This window comes from Rhinichthys klamathensis, unplaced genomic scaffold, assembly GCF_029890125.1.
Source record: "Rhinichthys klamathensis goyatoka isolate OS25496 unplaced genomic scaffold, OSU_Roscu_1.1 h1tg000055l_1, whole genome shotgun sequence".
Lineage (NCBI taxonomy): Eukaryota > Metazoa > Chordata > Actinopteri > Cypriniformes > Leuciscidae > Rhinichthys > Rhinichthys klamathensis.
Window position 1 is genome coordinate 488700 of NW_026606600.1, and position 14626 is coordinate 503325.

Here is a 14626-nt window from a genome sequence, read left to right on the forward strand (position 1 = left end):
TTATAACAGCATATGTTTCGTGTCATGTCAAATGACCAAACGGGCCTCGAGCAACAGCCTTGCCATGCGACGCTGCAGTACCAAAACCTTTCCGCAGGGCGGCGAACGAGCATTAGCTTCCCTTCAGCGCTCCCTTTCTTCCTCCAGACTCCTAGAGGTCGCCATTCGCATGAGCAAGAGTGATGCTGTGTGCCGTTGGAGTTGCGTGCGAGAGGCGCTCAGAGCAGAGACTCACAACAGTGAGGCGGAGCTGGGAATGTATCAGCTACTGAAGCCGTGCTTAATTCAGTAACGTTACCTCCACTCACTCGCCTACAAGAGCAGGAAATTCCCCGGCAGATAAAGCCCAGGAGGAGCGTCGCGCGCGTCCGTCCTAAAGCTAACCATCTACATGAGGAGGATAGAGAGGTTTGTGACGAATCAGTCAGGACTCGATACTAGGACGGGCAGCAGAGGAGCACAAAGCCGGTGGAGTGTCTCTGGAGCGGGTGAGATCAAGCCCAGCCCCCCCACATACACACACAGACCGGCCTGCTGCTCTTAGCCTGTTGCTGCTGTGTATGTGATCTCATCATAACAGTCCCTCTTATATCTCACATATCTCAGAAACACACACGTCTGTAAGTAGTTTGGAGTTGTTTTGTCTTTGTTTAGAGGCTGGCTGGTGTATTTTGCAGAAGTATAGCGTTCTGCAGCTGGCTAATCAGTTAGCTGTAGCATATCGTCGTGTGTACAGCAGCCTCACGGACATGATGTAGTCTGATTATTAGATCTCTTTTTTATTATTATTACAAGACAAACCATGTCTGATAACAGGGCACGTGGCATTAACCAACGAGTTTGGCGTATTTAAACCCCGCTTCTTCTAACGTTACATGTTAACGGCTAAGTGGCGTCACTTGTTCCGTGCGACATAATCTCGTTTAATTCAGCGAAGAGATTTTTATGCAGTAAAACTGTGTACAACATAAAATGTGAGTGTGTAGTTGACTTCACTCGGCTTAAGTTGAACCAAACTGTGAATTTGCTGAGTAACTCGTCTTGTGTATGAGGAAATACTTTATGAAGAGCTAACTCTCATTAACTCTTGACTGGACTAATCATCTGGATGTCCCCTACCATCATTGGAGTCAGTGGACATTTGCTGGAGAAACGTTCACGCAGGGGCTTTTATTTGACTGCTTTTGGTGGATAAAGTCCAGGGAGAGACACCCGGCAGCACCAGCCTGTATCCTCATCATTTGGCTGCTTAAGTGAGTCCCCGATGCGGAGGGGCTGAGTGCGCCCGGGACATGTTGAAGTGTATCCCGCTGTGGCGGTGCAACCGTCACGTTGAGTCTGTGGATAAGCGGCACTGCTCGCTCACTGCGGTGCCCGATGAGATCTACCGCTACAACCGCAGTCTGGAGGAGCTGCTCCTGGACGCCAACCAGCTGAGAGAGCTGCCTAAGGTAAGACTGCCATGATGATCCAGCACTTACATCTCATGTGTGTCTTCGTGCATGTCTCTCTACTTGCCAACCTCAACTATAAATTATGCATAGACTTGTAGCTGTTTTGACACACATGGATGTGACTGGTTAAATCGTGGCTCTCTTTTCAAGGGTTCCACAGCCAGCTTGAAAAATCTGGAAATTTTAACATACGTATTGTATTCTTAGTTGTACTTTTCATTTCATGGGCTAGAATTTTGTCTTTGTGGGTGCAGTCTTTATAAAGTGATTCAAGGCAAGACGTATTTTATGTGTATGGGGTTAAAAAAAAATGTAACAAAGATGTCACCTTACTTTCCCAGTTGATGAATCGCAGCACATTAGGACATGTTTTGTATTACACATTTTCTAAAATTGTATTCAAATTAGGTACCGTCTAAACAAATATGCACTCATTTGCTACGATGAGAAAATTACGCTGACGCATTGCTGCCACATACATTTTACTTTTCCACTCAATTATGTCGTAATAACGAGATCTTATGTCGTTTTAACGACATATTTTTTTCGTAATAACGAGATGCAATGTAGTTAAAACGACATATTTTATTGGCCTTATAAGGACACGTGTAGCCCTAGTCATGTACAAAATATGCCTTTATCCACATAAAATTTGCCTATCACGCCTTTATCATACTTCTACGTTCAAAAAGCTGAAGCAAATAGCAGCAGCCCCCAATCAGAGGCGAACCTACACTGACTGGGGGGCCCCAGGCAAAATTAATCGGTAAGGCCCTTTTTTAAAATATATTTTATATAGGCCTAATACATTTTTTTTAAACAATACGATTTATTTTTGTTAATTGGCTATATCTTCATTACCTAGAGAGAGCCTATAATTAAACAAGAAGCAGTCAAAACAACAGAATAGCCTGTTTTTTTGTTGTTGTTTTTACAACATTGTGTTCTTATTTTTTTTAAATTAACGAAATGTCAATCTTCGTCTTTATAACAGAAGATACAATACAATACAAAACTCTTCAAGATACAGCCAATCTTCACATGTATAACAGATTGTACACCTTAAAAACAGTCATTGTGGTGGAATAAGCAATGCTAAATAGAAATACATGGTTAGCATCTTAATTTAAACTTTATTTTGTTATTTTAGTAGTTCATTAACTTTATGCCTTAACTAATTTAATGTAAAGAGCTGGATACTAATTACTAATTAATGTCAACTATTAAATGTAGGCTATTGATTACAGTTGCCATAGACTAAAGATTTTTATAGACCATAGTCATTCGATTTTCTTCGTTGGTGGACATTTCAAGCATTAAAGTAGATATATTTCCCATGTCTGCTCCAATTCACGGAGACCATGAAAGCGCGTACTGTTCGTTTTCTTTTCTTTTACAAAAGCACAACGTATTCTTGTTATTGTGAGTTTACACAAATAAAAGTGATCGAATGATGTATTCTTTTCTGTTTGACCAGAAATTGAGTATTTTAAGTTGTTTCCACTGTTGATATTAAGAAAATGCAAGTGTTCCGCCTGCGCCTCCATGTTATGCAGTGAGCGCGCTCCGCACAAACACTTGGATATGCACCCAATAATAGCGAACAAATATCGAGGTTAACGTTAGAGCGAGCGGCCAGACGGATAAGTCCTCTTCATGTTAAACAAATCAAATCATGCAATTTTCTACAGCGAGTAAGCTAAGCGCTGCGCCAGTTTGAAAAGGGCGGCTGAAACACAACACTATAGTATACAGATAAACGCCCAACGCTGCATGGTGTTTTGCTTTAAATAAATTTGTTTAGGCTTTAAAATAAATATTGTTTGTGGGCTAATTAATGCCACAATCATTTTTTTATTTTATAGGCTACTTATAATTTTCATTTTTGTTTTGCATTGCATCTACAATTTAAAGGATTTGTTGTGCATCGCAATGCCATCCTCCCATAGAAAGCCACGTTGGAGTTTTCTTTATAACGGGTTTCTATGGGAGGAAAACGCTTAATGTGTAGGCCTAATTAAACGCAATGTTCATATTCTGGGCTCATCTATTCTGTAGGCTACACATGCTTTATTAATAAGGTGTGTACAGAATTTGATCTTTTAACATGAATGTCCTTGGGGGCTGCTATTGCTTTAGCCTTTTTAACGTAGATGATAAAGGCGTGATAGGCTATGTACATTTTATGTGGATAAAGGCATATTTTGTAGCTACATGACTACGCATGTCCTTATAAGGTCTAGAAAATTTGTCGTTTTAACGACATAACATCTCGTTATCTTATTACGAGAAAATATGATTTTAAAACGACATAACATCTCGTTATTACGAGAAAATATTTCGTTTTTACGACATAACGCCTCGTTATTACGACATAACTGAGTGGAAAAAATAATATGTATTTGGCAGCAATGCGTCACTGTAAAAAAATAGCCAGAAAAAAACCATTTCCCCATGTTTTTAGGAATAAAACTTTATATGAATGATAAATGAACAAACTCCTCTGTAAAAGCCTACAGAATATAAATAGGAATTAAACTAGAAAGTTTGCCTTATGTAAGTGCAGCTGAAGTGGACATTTCTGGTATAAAGGCCATTTCTGGCCTTTAAAGATGTATTTTAATTTAAATCTTCATTCGCAAATAGATAGTGTAATAAAATAAACACGTAAATGTGTATTTTATGTTTTCTTTTCAATAGTCTCAAAGAAGACATTGTTATGGAAGCAAAATATCCCAAAATCTCAAATTTGACAAGTGCATGAAAAAACAATGGTTTTTTCATGTAGTGTCTTGCCTTCAAAAGTCTTTACCCAGTAAGTTGAGAAGTAATTGGAAGAGTAATAGCAGTTCATTGGTCAAAAGTTGAGGGAATTATTCTGTATTAAGGGTGAAATAAATAACTGTCTCGTATAGCATGTATCCATAGACAAATGGGGAAAGTTGTCTATGGATACATAGACAATGTACTGCTGTCTAAATTTGACAGTCTAGCCTCCCTTGGGAACACTTTAGCTTGTTACACATCTGTCTCACTAACTGCACTAAAAGCACTTTGCTTTGTCCTTTTAATTTGGATTTCCTCTGTGTTTTCTTAATGTGCGTGTGCACGTGAGAGATCCCGCTGAATTGGCTTTGAATCAAGTCCAGTAGCGTCTACATACAGTAAAACACACAAGTATTTTTTTAACCTTGGGCATTTGCTCACGAGAGACTGTTAGTGTGTTGCCAGAGCCAGCGATCCCTAAAGTACACTGATAGCAAAAAAAGCAAACATGCTTAAATCAACATTTAAAAACTACTGAAAGCTGTTGAAAACTCCAGCCCAGTCCCTTTAGAGCTCTTATGTAGGCTGTATAATGCCAGTACTGTTGGCATTGCCTCATTGGCAAAAGACTCAAGCTTTGTTAGCCTATCTACAGTCAGTATTGCTAACAGGGTCAGACAGAACAGCACAGGACCATGATGTGGAACGGCTGATCTGAGCGGACATGTCAGGCCTTGAGCTTGAAGGTCTGTGTATATGTGTGTAAATTGTTTGCAGACAGTTGGCATATGGCTTCCCCTTCGCCCTGTGTCAGAGAGAGAGTGAAAGAGAAACAAAAAGTCTAGAAAAAGAGGTCTGAGGTATCTGAAGTGGTCAACCGATATGGCTAAAGGTTTAGTGAACCGGGTAGCCGATGTCTGATATATGCTTAAAAGGATAGCTAGTTCACCCAAAAATGTTAATTATCCCATGATTTACTCACCCTCAAGCCATCCTAGGTGTATATGACTATCTTCTTTCAGACATACGCATTTGGAGTTATATTAAAAAATATCCTGGCTCTTCCAAGCTTTTTAAAGCAACACCAAGTAACTTTTCCTCTGCGGTCGCCCTACAGGTTGGAAGAGGAATTGTCCATTACCGCTGTCGTAAATAATTTAGCCTACCGCAGTCTACTGCGGCACACTCGCAAGGTCTCTCGCTCTCTCCCTCTCTGCCGTGCGCACGCTTTGTATGTTATGCGCGCAGGATGTTCTGTTTAGCATGCGCGCTCTAAATTCCGGGAGATTTGAACTAATTTGCGGGCATCAGGGAGACGCTATCAATATGCGGGAGACTCCCGGGAGGTTGGGATGTCTGCAATGGCCACAGACAATTTGAGGAAGTGGTGGGGGAAGTGACGTATGCCGTAAAGCAGTCGAATTTTGTAGTTCTTTTTGTACTCCGGTTACTACCCGAAACCCGAAGTTACATAGTGCAAGTAAAAGCGATACAGACCACGTCAGGCTATGGCAGACGTGTCATTTAACCTATTGTAAGTCGATGTACCATCACAAGGGTCTTGGAAATATATTATGAAGGTTGGAAAACTACATAGTGTTACTTTAATGGCAGTGAATGGCCAAAAAAGTGCATCCATCCATCATAAAAGTAATCCATATGACTCCCGGGGGTTAATAAGTGCCTTCTGAAGCAAAGCGATGGGTTTTTGTAAGAAAAATATCCATATTTAAAACTTTAGCAACTAAGATAACTAGCTTCCGGCAGACGGCCTACGCAAGTTGACTTGTGCCAAAAGAGTAACACTTGATGCGATGTAGGAGAAGTGTAAGCTTTGACCCCTCTCACGGTTCAAACAAATAGGGCTGGGCTCCTCTTCTCATCGAAATCATCCGACATTTCTCTTTAAAAATTCTCGTTTTAGTCTTCTAATTCGTGACTGGTTTCACGACTGGTGGCCGTAAATCGATGCATACGGCCGTTTGTCGGAAGCTAGTTAATTTAGTTTATAAAGTTATAAATATGGATATTTTTCTTGCACAATTGCATCGCTTCATAAGGCCTTTATTAATCCCCAGAAGTCGTATGGATTACTTTTATTATGGATGAATGCACTTTTTTGGGCTTCAAAATCAGGACCTCCATTCACTGCCATTATAAAGCTTGGAAGAGCCATGGTTTTTTTTTTATATAACGTCTGAAAAAAGAATGACATATACACCTTGAATGGCTTGAGGGTGAGTAAATCATGGGGTAATTTTAATTTTTGGGTGAACTATCCCTTTATTTGCTGAGGTATTTGAAATTATTTTTAATGATAGTAAGTTAGTTGCAGACATAATTTGCTACGTTTAAATGAACACATTTGAACACTTGATTGAAACACTTAATATTGCACAGTTATAAAAAAAAATTGCATAATGTTAACAAAAATATTTGAAAACAGAAAATTAGTTTTATCCACTTTTAATTTATTGGTATCAGTAGATATTAGACATAAATTATGCAGCTATTCATTAACATTTCAAAGTTTGGGGTCAGTAAGATTTAAAAAAAAAGAAATTAATACTTCTGTTCAGCAATAAAAATGTCAAAAGTGACAATATTTTGAAACAATGTAAATATATTATTTATATTAAATAAATGCTCTTTATTTGTTTTTTTTTTACTTTCTATTTAATCAAAGAAACCTGAAAAAGGCATCACCGTTTCCACAAAAATAACTGTTTTAACATTGATAAAAATGTGCATTTTAGAATGATTTCTGATTTCTTTACCATCACAGGAATAAATTACATTTCAAAAGCTATTGAAATAGAAAACATGCTCATTTCCCCTTTTTTATGTTTAGATTATTTTTTTCTGTCATCTAATGCTAACCTGATTTAATAACAATGTTAAAAATTAACTTAATCTATACCAAATCTTGAAATGAATCAATTTTGTGTGTACATTAGAATGTTGTGACGACTGTATTCACTAGGGGTCGACCGATATGTGATTTTCAGGGCCGATACCGATTATTACAGGTCAAATAGACCGATAACCGATATTTTGAACCGATATATATATATATATATATATATATATATATATATATATATATATTTATATATTTATTACAGGTCAAATAGACCGATAACCGATATTTTGAACCGATATATATATATATATATATATATATATATATATATATATATATATATATTATAGCTATGTCTGGTGTAAAACTGTAAATTAATGTCAAAATTAAGAATAACAAAGGGTTTTGAAAAATACTTTCTTTAAATGATTTTAAACATATCTTTGAATCTGAGATCTGTTATTAATAATAATAATAATAATAACTTGTAAAAAGTGCAGGGAGCACCCAGCAGCATTCTGTAAACATTTTGTAAAACTTAAAGACTCTATTTTAATTTTTAAATAAAATTTTAGTAATCAAAAAGCATTTCTAATGAATTAAAATCAAACTTATTCAATTTATTTACAGTTTAACAAAAATTTAATTTTTAGGGCCTTGTGAAAAACCGAACTTTTATTTTGACGGGTTGCGGTGGAGATCTTTGAGTTTCTGTGTGTTTATGATATGTCGATAACTTTTCTCAGTTGAAGCATTAAAAAGCTCATGAAGTGACTAAGCGGCTCTGGAGATGATGTTTATGCAATCATGTCCTCATATAATGATGCGGCTGAGGCTGAAAACAGCGCAAGCGTCACGCGTGCTCCAGTGTGTGTGTGTGTGTGTGTGTGTGTGTGTGTAACTGAAATCACGCGTTTCTGCGCCATTCATTTAACGTTAGAGACACGCAGGATTCATATTTAAATAGTCTTTTTGCGGTTTGATTTGTACTGACCTGCTTTTTATTAATTCATCAAAAAGTTGACAAATTCCGTGATATTCCGCTTTATACAGTAAATTCCGTTTTTATGACTGGATTCCGAGACTCCGTCTGTTCTGCATCGCAGAAATCACAGGGCTCTATTATATTGAGGTATTTTGCAACTTCAGTGTAGTAATCTATTGCTTCTTCAGCAAAGTCTGCTGCTGCCTTAACTTTGAGAGACAACTGAAGCGTGATCAGTGAAGCAGCTCTAGTCAGCGAGTGCTCTCTCGGTGTGAGAGTGCAACACTTTCAGTGCCTCAGCTTTCCGCGCTGATTGGCCGGACTCGTGACTCCCAACAAATCAGATGTGCGGGGACATTAGTCTAGTCTACAGAGTGGTGAGTTCTGACAAAGGTGGCTGCGTCAGAGCCAAATATAGCGCATTTCAAAATAAAATTATTTTATCTGCAAATCGGTTTTGAAAATGGCCGATACCGATAACCATAAAAATGCTTAATATTGGCGCCGATAATCGGTCGACCCCTAGTATTCACTTGTATCATTTAATCGGTTGATTTTTAGTTAACATTTGCCTATATATATTGTTTTTAATTCATTAATTAGTTCCAGGTTGCTCAGTCAGCAGTGCTCTTTTCATCTGAGTAGTGCTCCATTATACGTTTACTGTAACACTTAGATGGATGGTCTCAGCAGGCCTGACCCTGTTCTCTTGAGAAGGCCATATGGTGACTCCGTGTGTCGCCGCTCCGCCATGTGCTGAGATTTAAGCTGCTTACAGTTTCTTCTCCCCCAGACTCACTCTGAGTCTGAACACTCTGCTGCCCTCGTTCCTACTTGTGATACTTCTTCAGTATAACGACAGATGTGTCTTTCCTCTTTTTCTTAGAGTGCTTTTATCAGCATGGATGCTGTCCACATGTTTAGCTCCTAGTATACATGGTCATGGTGCAGGTTTTGGGATTAGCGCTGTAACATGACTCGTGTTAATGCTTCTCAGGTCATGACCCTCTGCCATTGGGTGTGAGCTGATTTCAAGTGTTTCAGTATGTTTGAGGCTGACTGTATAAGATAGTTGCATGCTTGCATAGACAGGGTCATATGTGTCAACTGGCACAGAATTTTAGGCTGAACAAATGGAGGTTTAGCCTAGTTGCTCTTGTTCACTATACAGGTCTCTGAATGCCCCACCTGAACGGCTTATGTGCACCTTAATGCTAGGATATGTAGAGTTCAGAGAAGCACCTTATAGCAAGTCCAAAAATAGAAATGTTTCAGTTTAATGCAGGGCACAAAGCAGGATGAAGTGTGGGAAATTACCTCAGACAAAACGATGAGTGTTATGTGCAGCAAATGACTTCAGATCAAGTGTTCTGCCAGCTCGCATTTTAATATGAGCACCCGGGTGGCTCACAGAGTGCCTTGCAGCCTTTGCCTGGAGTTGGTTTACATGGGAAAACATGTTGCTGAACAGTCTGGGAACTGAAGCCCCTGTATTGCCACTGATAAAACTGTAGGCCAAAGCCGGCAGCAGTCGAGGAATTCCCCATCACACCCTCCAAAAACATCAACGTGAAGCTTCCACTGTGTTTAGTCATTACGCAATCCCTAATCCTCACTGTTTCTGTCCTATTGTGTTACAGTTGAGCATCCGCTTGTCACAGTAAATTCCTTACTTCGGAGATGTTGAGCGCTAACTGGATTAACCCAGAATGCCCTTATCCACATTCACAAAGCACAGGAATGGCATTAGCTGTATGCCAGCACAGTTTAATCATTAACAAGTGGATCACACACCCATACGTCTGTGGTTTAGGAGGTTCCTGGGGAAGCTTTCGAAAATGTGAAGTCTTTACGGTTTTCCTGAAGGGCTTGGGAGGGAGAAACACTCTTTGGCTTTGACAGTTGTGGAAGATCTCGTGACGGGTTACATAGTAGGCTCTTTCAGCTAATCTGACGTCTCCCACCCAGCTGCACATATTAAATGTCCAGGCTTATTATCACAGCTCTGACTGCATTGTCCTCCTTTATCAGCCTGTGACTCGAATGACGACTGTAAAGAAAGAGAAGGAAATGTTCAGTTGGAGTTGCAAGTTTCGAATGAGCAAAATACTACTAGCTAATATGTTTTCTTTTAGGTCAAGGTTCAAGCCTTGCTGTTCTTATCGGCACCCAATACAGCTTTTTGATAACAGACCATTTGGTACAACAAAGTAATTTTGCTGCCACCACCAACGGGAAACAATGTATTGAACTCTAAAGTGAAACCAGGAAAACCAATAACATGTTTTACCTATTGCATGTAATAGTTGTGCTTACTTTGTTTGAACCAGAAAGTGGTTTTTCCAGCTCAAGTAAGTTTCAAGGAGTTGTTTTAATAAATGGCTTGTCTTTCATGGCAGGTTTGTTCTGTTGTCTGCAGAACAGGTTTAATCTATGTGGGGCTCCTCCCTGCCCTGCCCCTACACATCTAATGTTCATTCATAGGTGCCTGTCCAGCAGGTGTTCCTCTATCCTGTGAACTCCATGTTTGTGCATTGAAAGGTGTGAAATGATACTTGACAAGACAACCTGATGCATCAGTCAGTTCATGCAGAAATTATGTGCATTTGCATGACCATGTTTTTCTTACTGGGAGTCTTTCGGCGCTTTAAAACAAAGTTAGTTAGTTGTAAGTAATTATGCATAATTTACTGTTATTACTACAATAAATACGTATTATGTAACGTGTATCAAGGACACTTTAAGTGTTACCAAATAAAGTGTTAATATATTTTTGACACTTACTCATACAACAGTCTTCTGCTGCTGTGCTCTTGAAAGTTTGTTGCTGAACTTTTCCTGTGTTGCCTTTTATGTCATTTTCTTGTTGTTGGGAATTAAAAGGCAAATATAAAGATGTAAGGACGATTTTTGCTTCTCACCAGTTGTGCATGAAACTGTCAACACCTAAATTAGCAGCAGTCACAAGGTCTGTGTTAGATTTCACTGTGATCTGAAAACATCACATGTTTTAGGACTGTGTGAGCGTTTCACTCATATTTGCAAGCGGAAATTACTCTGCGAAAGTGGAAAATTATTTGGCCACACGGGTGCTAGTGCCATCTGACACCTGATCAAAACTCATGAAATTTAATATCATAAGAAAAACTCCCTAATCTTGGACACTTTTATGTTTCACACAGTGATTGGCGGCTTTTTGTTGCTTTCCGTTCAAGTCAAAAGAGATAGTTTGGAGGTTTTTTTTTCACTGCTCTTTGTTGCATCTCGCCCATTACCCTACTTTGGGACACAAGTGTTAGGGTTAGTGTTGGATACTGAAATCAGTATAATTTATTTTATTTTATTTTGTCATGTCACGACTGCCCTCCTTTTACAGCATCAACATTTTCATCCATCTTGTGGATGTCATGGGAACTAAGATTCACTTAAAGTAGGAACTGAATTGCTTTTCCAACTTGAGAACTATTTTTCTTCATTAGTAATATCTGAGAGGTAAATTTGGTGAAAAGCTCTTTATATGCAATTATACGGCAGTGTTGAATTAAATTTTTAGCTCCTTCCTCCTTTCTCATGTAGACTACAGGTTGAATGAAAAATATAAGGATTACGTGATATAGTGTGTATATTTAGCAAAATGGCCTTTTTCTATAGTTATTTTTCTAACTGACTAACGAGTTTATGAACATTGAAGTGCTTTTCTGAGATAAATTTGACGTTTGACATGATTGATCTCAAGCTGTTTTATACAAGCTCTTTCCAAGGTCAAAATGCTGATTGAGTGATCTGTCAGGCCACATTAAAGAGCGCCAAAACGACATTGATTGCTTGTATTTTATAATAAAATTGACAGAATTTGGAAGCTAAAAGGTTGTTAATTGTTTACTAAAATTAACAAACACATTAAAAGTGACATATTGAAGGTTGACAGTTAAGTACAAATCTTCATCTATGGATGGCTGCGCTACAAAATGTAAAGTTCAGGCAGTAACAGAAAACAGCAAAGATAAAAAGATCATAAAAAAGAATTGGAAAAAAATCCAAGTCCAGGATTTTTTCCAATCCTTTTTAATGAACATTTAACCCTTCCAAGAGAACCAGAGGATACAAGAGATACCAGCAGTGCTCCAGTTCCCCTTTGTCTAAATATTAAAAGATATTAAGATTAAGAATCCATATCAGTGTCAATTAAAAACGAGAATTGTTAACGATTAGTTCGCGTCCACACAGCTGATGTTTATCTGTTGTAGTTTATCCACGTTGTGTGCAGGAAATGGACACCTCCATGCACTTTTACAGTGCTTGGATGTTCATTCATCGACATGTCTCTGTCTTTTTCTCTGCTGGCACAGCCGTCAGCATTGTTGCTCTATAGAGATGAGGGCTTTGAAAAAGCCTTTTTTTTTCTTTTCTTTTTTTTCTTAACAAAAAATAATGTTACAAATACAATAGTATACAAAAAACAAAATGTAACAGAGTTGCACACTAGGGGGATTATTGTAGATCTACATAAAGACATTGAAACATTTACAAATTTTCAAAGTTTTTACTTTCTTTTGCTTCATAGAAAATCAATATAAAGCTCAATATAGAGAGTCAATATAAAGCTCCATTTCTTTCTTAAATGATATATAACAGGGTTTTTTACAGGAAAAGTTACATTTGTGAATTTTGCCATTAAAAGAATAAAATGTATTATATAGACCTGACTGTGCTTGTTCTCACAAATACCAAATAATAAATGTTTCCAAAACAACACAAATTGGCCATCAATGTTCTTTGTGATAAAATCACAAATATTTAGCCAAAATGGGCAGTGCCAAAATAAATGAACCACTGTTTCAGGGCAAAAAAGTGTCGCAAAAAGTGCAATGTCACTTTTAGATTTCACAAAGGAATGTTTTACTGGGTAAATTGATTCTATGTATAATTTTGAATGATACCTCCTTTACTTTGTTTGTAATTAAATATTGATTAGGTATAACAAGCCAAACCTTTGAAAAAGCCTCATGTTTCGTTTTGACATGCGTTTCTGACGCAGAAAGCTGATCCTCGCTGTGTCTCCTTGCGTATTTTGGCGCTCGAACTCAGTGAGGTTTTTTTCCACTGCAACTTTGCTGCGCCTGCGCGTCATCTCATTTTATTACGTCAACACAACAAAAGATGTAATGGGCTACTCATCACAGAACATGCAGGTAAAAAGGCACAACATGTTTTATTATAACATCGCTAGTGACCGTTTTAGTAGCAATCTGGAGCCCTGAAACAACAAGTTCATTGTCCAGGCTAATGGCATCTTTGATACACTGTTTGTGTTAGAACTGATTTAAGCTGAAGGAAACACCATCTGAGCATATGACTGTATTTTTCATAGATTTCTGCAGTGGTAAACAGCTCATTTTGTTATTACTATACCCCAGCCCAGCATCCCTCCTTTGTGTGGCCGCCTTGGGCCCGATTACTACTTTCATTCATCTGTAAAAAAAACATGTTTAACCCCTTGTCCCCTTCCTCTCTGCTGCACGAGCTGTATCGTCCCACTAAGCTCGTCCCTCAGGGGTCTCTTGAGTGGAGCGGCTGTCTGCAGCTGTCCTGCTCCAAGCATACAGTCAGTGCTCACTGGATGGATGAGATATGTAGAGAAGTGAAATGAACTACCTTCTGTCTGCCGTCCAGACTGGAGTGTGCAGTCTTCCATGCCAAAGGATGATGCTAGTGTTTTTTTTTGTCAAAGTATTTTTTTAAAGCTCTTAAGCACATTTTGTGGTTTCTTAGCATCCACAGTTATGCTTGAAGCAAGCACAGTTTATTACACATCACCTTCTTGCTATGCTGTAACTGCAGCAGGTAAGGTGTTAAAACTATCTTTGATTGCTCACTAATTGGCTTATCAGGCCATACCACATGCAGAAAAATCATTAGACAAATATGTTAGCCAACAGGATTACGAAAAGCATCTTGAAAATTGGCAGTAATATTTTCAGTAACTGAAAAAGTGGATTTTATTTTTTAAGTGGAATTTTAATCCAGCTTGTGACCTGCCATCGCTGCTTCATGATTCTCAATGATCTTTAGTTAGTATAGCGCTCTTGACTTGAATCTGGAGCTTTTAAAATTCATACTGTTTAATGTCGGTGATTTACACAAACATTCAAAGGTTTGGGGTTGGTAAGATTTTAAAAAAATGTTTCTAAAAGAAGCCTCTTATACTCACCAAAGACTCCATTTATTTGATCAAAAATACAGTAAAAACTGTAATGTGAAATGTTACATTTTGAAAATAACTTTTCTTTTTGAATATATTTTAAAATGCAATTCATTTTCAGCATCATTACTCCAGTCTTCAGTGTCACATGATCCTTCAGAAATCATTCTAATATGCTGATTCGGTTTTCAAGAAACACCATTATCAATGTTGAAATCAGTTCTGCTTAATATTTTTGTGGAAATGTTTTTTTTTGGGACTGTTAGATGAAGTTAATAAGAACAGCATTTATTATTAGAAATATTAAGAACAAATGTTTACAGTCACTTTTGAACAATTTAATGCTTAAAAAAATG

At 37.9% G+C, this 14626-nt stretch overlaps 1 protein-coding gene across 21 annotated transcripts in view; it reads left to right on the forward strand.

The window, feature by feature from the left end:
- Window positions 1-215: 215 nt before the first annotated feature.
- scrib (scribble planar cell polarity protein) overlaps window positions 216-14626 on the forward strand; it is a 114057-nt gene continuing 99646 nt past the window's right edge. For 10 of the 21 annotated variants that reach the window (XM_056248402.1, XM_056248406.1, XM_056248409.1 and 7 more), the window contains exon 1: window positions 217-1451. In XM_056248402.1, coding sequence (XP_056104377.1) covers window positions 1293-1451 — 159 coding nt within the window. In that variant the 5' untranslated portion in view covers window positions 217-1292. Of the gene's footprint in view, window positions 1452-14626 lie in introns of all 21 variants that reach the window. The other 11 variants (XM_056248396.1, XM_056248403.1, XM_056248397.1 and 8 more) reach the window with 3 other exon arrangements.